Source organism: Branchiostoma belcheri, unplaced genomic scaffold (genome assembly GCF_001625305.1).
Source record: "Branchiostoma belcheri isolate BF01 breed outbred unplaced genomic scaffold, Haploidv18h27 scaffold42, whole genome shotgun sequence".
Lineage (NCBI taxonomy): Eukaryota > Metazoa > Chordata > Leptocardii > Amphioxiformes > Branchiostomatidae > Branchiostoma > Branchiostoma belcheri.
Window position 1 is genome coordinate 1,946,126 of NW_017804043.1, and position 6,000 is coordinate 1,952,125.

Consider the following 6,000-nt stretch of genomic DNA (forward strand, 5'->3'; position numbering starts at 1 on the left):
ATGCTGGGTGCACTCAAAATTGGAGCTGTGCACCCTATTTTTTTTCTGTAGGTGCATCAGTACACCCAAATATATTTTTAGGTTTACATAATATAAAGATATCTAATGTATCTTGACAGTCATGTAAATGTCAGAAAAATTAAGTTTTAGTTAAGTCTTTGTTGTGTACTAAGATTATTTCGTATAGTGCACTCAAAAAATTCCTGAGCACCCAAATTTTAGGCTGGGTGCACCTATTCCCAAAAGTGAATTTCGAGTCCTGCAATCATAGAGACAGAGAAGCAGAAAACAAGCACTAGAAGTAAATATGATTAAGCAAACAGCTGTATTCCCTCCCATTTAAGTTCTTAGCATTCTTTGCTGTCGGATGTTTAGAAATTGTCTCGACTACAAGCATGATGTACTGTTTGTATCCAGGTTTGACTGACCTAGCACATATTTTGTACATCTTTACAAAATAGTGGAGTGTTTCTCAGGCTCACAGTATTTAGAATAGATGGTTTGAATTTTTGTAGGCTCTTTAGCCTGGGTGCCAGACCCACAGCACACTAGGCTCAAAGTTATCCTGTACACACGATAACTTTGAGCGTAGTGTTCTGTGGGTCTGGCACCCAGGCTATAGGCTCTTAAAGAGTGACTTTCCAAAACTTGTTTGTAATTAAGCTAGTGCTAAGTTTAGTATCTAAACTATTGCAGAAACTTCGGTCTAAGCATCAAGAATGTGGAGGAGGGAAGCAAGGCTGCTCGAGAGGCAAAGTTGAACAACTTTGATGTCATAATCGAGATTAACGGAACTTCTCTACTAGACGCCACCTTTGACAGGTGTGTATGAGAAGCCAGGGGTAGTTTTAAGCCAAGTTGAAGTGCATAGTTTCTGAAATAATTGTACTTGTTAGCCTTTTGTAGTGCAAAGTGAATGGTTGTAAAACTAGGACTTTCCTAGAACAACATCACTATGGAATAAGCCACCACGTGATTGTTTGTATTCCCATATGGGTATAACCTTAAACTTTTCAAGTCTAAGGTCCACAGACATCTGTCCTCACTGTCTGCACAGTAACTCAAAGCATTTGAGTGGCTCTCATGAGCCTTGTTTTGTGGTGAACCATGAAGTAAATAAAAAAGAAAAAGAAAGGTACCATGTGCATGTGCAAAGCAAATGCATAATATTTATCTTCTCATCGTCTAGTCTAACAAACTACTGAAAAAGAATGAAATCTTTTACACAAATTAAAGATGACGTCAGCAAAATGTCCTGACAGCAACCTCGAAAGCACATTTGGGAAATCTTGTGACTCTTTTGTACTAGCATTGTTGGCATAGGAAGTGTATTTCTATACACTTTGTTTGCTGAGTATTCTTTGAAATGGAAAAGGAAATATATGTAGGGCAGACACAGAAAGAAAGACACTTGGAAGCAGCTTTATAATGTAAAACCATTCTCTTTCTTATGTGTAGAAAGAATAAACAGAATTGTTAGTAGATTTTTAGTTGTCAAAAGACACAAGATTCCCTTGAGAACACTTGAGTTGAGTGCTGATTTTTGTGCATTGTTGGTGTGTAAATCTCTTTCTTATTTGTGTGACAACGTTTTTTCCACAGAGCGCAGCAGATTTTCAAAGGTGCCATGAGCACTTCCGTGGTAAGTCTTCGCGTGTGCTCGGAAAAACCGGAATCTTCCAAGTTCTTCCCCGACCAACCGGTGGCCGAGGGGAAACCCGCGAAACCTCCGATACCGAGAAAACCGGACCTGTCGCTGCACGACTCTGGGGAGAGATCGCCGGACGAACCGATGACCCCGACCAAGAAAGTCCCGCCTTCTGTGCCGCCGCGTTCGCCGACTACGACTTTGTCCAAAACAAAACCTCTGCTGACGTCCCCGACAAATACGAGAAGGGTCGGCAAGAAAATCCACATTCAGTTAACCAAAGGTCGGTTGTCCACCAGCTTTTAATCCTGTTTTGTTCCTTGTGTCCAATTTCTTTTGCTTGAAATGCTTTTGTGTTTTGTTACAATCTTTGTTGTCAAAATATGGTCAAAGTCATGTTTTGCCAACACTTTGAACAGAAATGTATGTTTAGCTTATCCATAATAGCCTCTACCAGGCTTTGGCGAACTGTTGTCTCAACAGACAAACTCCCTTGGCATGCTTATCTCTCTATTTGGCCAATTTCTACTCTTTCCAGCTGCCTCCCCAAGCCTGGTAGAGGCTATATCCATAACACTGTTTGCTTCTTTCTCCTTCCACTTGTAAAGTTGACAGGGTACTATGGTACTGATCTGTAATTATGTACATTTCCTATGAATTTTCACCACTCTGGGAAGCAGCTGTTAAGCATGTACAACAGCTTTCTCTATAGCTATGTCTTGACTGCCATTTTTTCTCCCTTCTTACATGTTCCTACTTGCACTTCTTTTCACAGAGGGTAAGTCTCTTTACCAAGACCTGCATGCTAATAACTGAGCTACCGGTAATATTGTCCCAGCAAAAACAAAATAACTTCAGAAACTGTAATGCTTTTATAAGCACCTAGCACGTGTGTATGTGTGGTAGAAAAAGGCGTTGGAAAAGTCATTTGGTTCTTGATTGCTTTCCCATCAAGGCTGGTCACTTCATTCTGTTCACAAGTTTGGCACTTGCTTTTTTCCCAGCCTTCACAGTAACTTAATATGTCACTCTGTGTTTGGAAAAATTGTGAAAAGAGCAACAAAACTGGATTTACAACAATTTTTGTATCCTGACCAATTGAACATTTGTCTCAAAAATCTTTAAAATTAAATCTAATGAGAGATTTGTACAATTAATAATACAACTTCATACGTCACAAGTACACATGTAATATATGTTAAAGATATGATCACAGAGTGACTTCCACTATTTAGAGTGCGTCGGCAGAACATACTATGCCTGGATCTCTCACGGTTTGGTCAAGCTGTTGCATCAGAATTTTGCCCACTGCAGGCGATATCTTTTCTGACACTACATTTGAAAGCTATAGACGGAATATCATTCTTGAATACGTGAATCCAACCTTAAACGCAATGCTCTTGCAAAATGCTGTGTGCAATACATTGCAGGTTTCGAACAGGTACAGTACGTTCTGCCGATGTGCTATTTAGATGCTTGTCTGAGTCCCCCTTTTTTCACAACAACACTGCTTCGTTCCTTTTTCCTCACTTGCTCACTGGCTTCCAATTAGAATGTAAGTCTGCGTTTCTTTCCTGTGGTCTGTGTAATAGACTCACCCTGCTTTTGCTATGTAGATGGCATTCTCATGTAGTGCTGCATACCGGTTCACTGGACTTGGATCTGGACTTGTAAGAATGTTTAGGTTCAAGTCCAAAAAAACCTAAAAGTCAAGAACCGAGTCCGGACTCATTACCATAAAAGACCATTTCACATGCCCCTTTTCTTTCCAAACCACCTAAAACCTGCTGCAAAATGAAGAAAACATTGCCATCGGGCATCGTCAAGTACCGGCCTCCATTTTATGCGGCCAAAGTTTCACCCAGACAACATTACAAGGTTGCCAACATGTAATTTTGTATATGCCATGGGTTTAGGTCTGGACTTACAAGTCCGGAACTGAACCTAAACCTCAGGACTTGAATCCAGACCTGAACCTAAATGTGGGTTTAGGTATGCAGCACTATTCTCATTTAAAGTGAAATGTGCTTCATATATTTTGTATGAAATGTTTGTTTTGGCTTAGATCCTATATAAGAGAATGTATAGTGCAGATTTGTGAACAACAAAGAAATTGCTTGTTGTAGATCTATCTTTTGAAATAAGTTGTTTTACCGGTATTGATACAATGGTTTTCAACACATTCCATGTCACTCCATGAATACTACATGATTTTCTAAGCTGTTTTATTTAATGAACTGTTACCTGATCTACACAGAGAAATTCCATGCTTTAGTAGTTTTTTGCATACTGAATACCTGAGTATGCAAAAAGTAAGGTATGCAGGGCTCTCCCCAGAAATTTACAGCAAGGTGTTCACGTGCATGTTGGTTTTGTGAGATTGAAACTCAGCCCAAATTAAGAAGCAAATTTTGCCAAATGCAAGCAAAATTACCTAAATTTTAAAATACCATTATTCCAATAGGGAAAGCCCTGACCTTGGTTTGGTATTCGATACACAAAAAATTTGAAAAAAAAAAGGATTTCCCTAGAAAAGTTGATGTGCATCCAGGTGCAAAAAGGTTGAAACTCAGCTGAAAACAAGAAGCAAATTTTGCCAAATTCAAACAAAATTACCTAAATTTGAGAGTCAACTAGAGAGCCCTTCAAATTCGCCTTCGATACAAAGTAAGGGTTTCCCCAGAAAAGCGTACAATATGAAGAAGTGGTTTTCGTCCCCGTCTATAGGTATGGACGGTCTGGGGTTCAGCGTGACAACGCGGGATAACCCGACCGGACGGAACCCCATCTACGTCAAGAACGTGATGAACAAGGGCGCGGCTGTGGAGGACGGGCGGCTGAAGGCCGGAGACAGAATAATGGAGGTAAGACTCAAGGAGTTTCAGTTTTTGGGATGCCGTTTAGCCCTTAAGGGGGACCTGCAAGGAGGGGTCCCGACAACACTCTACGCTGAATTCAGAAACCTGTTGATTATGCTTTACGATAAATTCCAAGTGGCTACAACGCATTACGTAGAATTAAAACGGCAAATATGCTCTACGCAAAATGTGCCAATTACGCTCTATGTTGAATTAGAGCGGTCCGTCTACGCTCTACGTACAATCAAAATGGCCCATTTCGCTCTACGGAAAAGGGCTTAAAGGGCTCCTTAAGGGGCTAATCTTCCAGGGCTCCTACACCAACTACATACAGGTAGTACCATACAGAAACAGACATTTACAATTACATTTATCATACAGTATTTTAGTTTAGAACTGGTGCTAAAAAATGGTTACAGGGTAAAGGTAAAAAACGACCTTCTTGACTCCTACAGGGCTCAAAATACCAACCTACACGTATAACCTGCTTAAAAAAATGAGATTACAGATAAATTTGATAATAAACAACTCCAGCTTGGCAGAATACATCTTGAGTTATGTGAATCGCCAAGGACATGAATGAAGAATTTCGAGCCCAGATCCCATAACTTGATACCGTGCAATGTTGATAAACAGGAGGGGATATGTCAGCCATTTATGGGAGCTATCCTGGCATGTAAAACATGTTGCCATGCATTCCTGTCAGGCTGTATATCACCCATAATCATGTGCCAGTTGTGGGAACTTGCCATGGATCATATGTACCTACAATGGGAGTCGCTGGAAGACAGACGTAGAATGTCCAGACTCTGCATGATGTACAAAATGACTAATAAACTGGTGGACGTACCAACCACTAAGTATCTGATACCAGCCCAGAAAAAAAACGAGAAACAGTCATGCCTTCAAATATCAGTTATCAACCAAGAATTGAGGTGTTCAAAAACTCGTATTTCCCCAGAATTATCGTAGACTGGAACTCATTGCCACCAAGCACAGTAGGGGCATCATCGTCACTAGAAGCTTTTAAAAAATTCCAGCAATTAAATGTGCAAAGATTGAGTGTAACAAGTCGTTCGGTGTGATATAGCTAGCTGCCGCCGTGCTGCATGCCTGCGAAGCTTGTGTGTTATACCGAAGGGCGGTTATACCGGCTACACTGATACAGATACAGATGTATGTTCCCACCACTTGTAAAAACCTTGGAGGCCATCTTCTGGTGACCCCTGTGACCTCCACAGATGTTGGTGTAGGAATTGACCCGATTATTGATGTCATGTCACTGTAGGTTAGACTGAAGAGAACAGGTGGAATGGTAGAAATGAGTGGGAATGTTTTGTGTTACTTTGAGTCATCTTATACAGCTGTTCTGAAGCTTCTGCCATGTTTATTTTGAAAAGAAAAGTCTGTAGATTAATGTGGTGTTTGATGGCCCACAAGTAATGTTTTTTAGTCCCCTCACAACCCCCCCCCCCACAAAATTTACNGGAAAAA

The 6,000-nt window shown here is 40.6% G+C and overlaps 1 protein-coding gene across 1 annotated transcript in view; it reads left to right on the forward strand.

Moving 5' to 3' along the window:
* LOC109478083 (partitioning defective 3 homolog) overlaps positions 1-6,000 on the forward strand; it is a 61,092-nt gene that overhangs the window by 30,770 nt on the left and 24,322 nt on the right. The window contains exons 9-11 of the mRNA XM_019779551.1: positions 697-822; positions 1,603-1,931; positions 4,376-4,512. Of these exons, the coding sequence (XP_019635110.1) occupies positions 697-822; positions 1,603-1,931; positions 4,376-4,512 (592 nt within the window). The remainder of the gene's footprint in view (positions 1-696; positions 823-1,602; positions 1,932-4,375; positions 4,513-6,000) is intronic.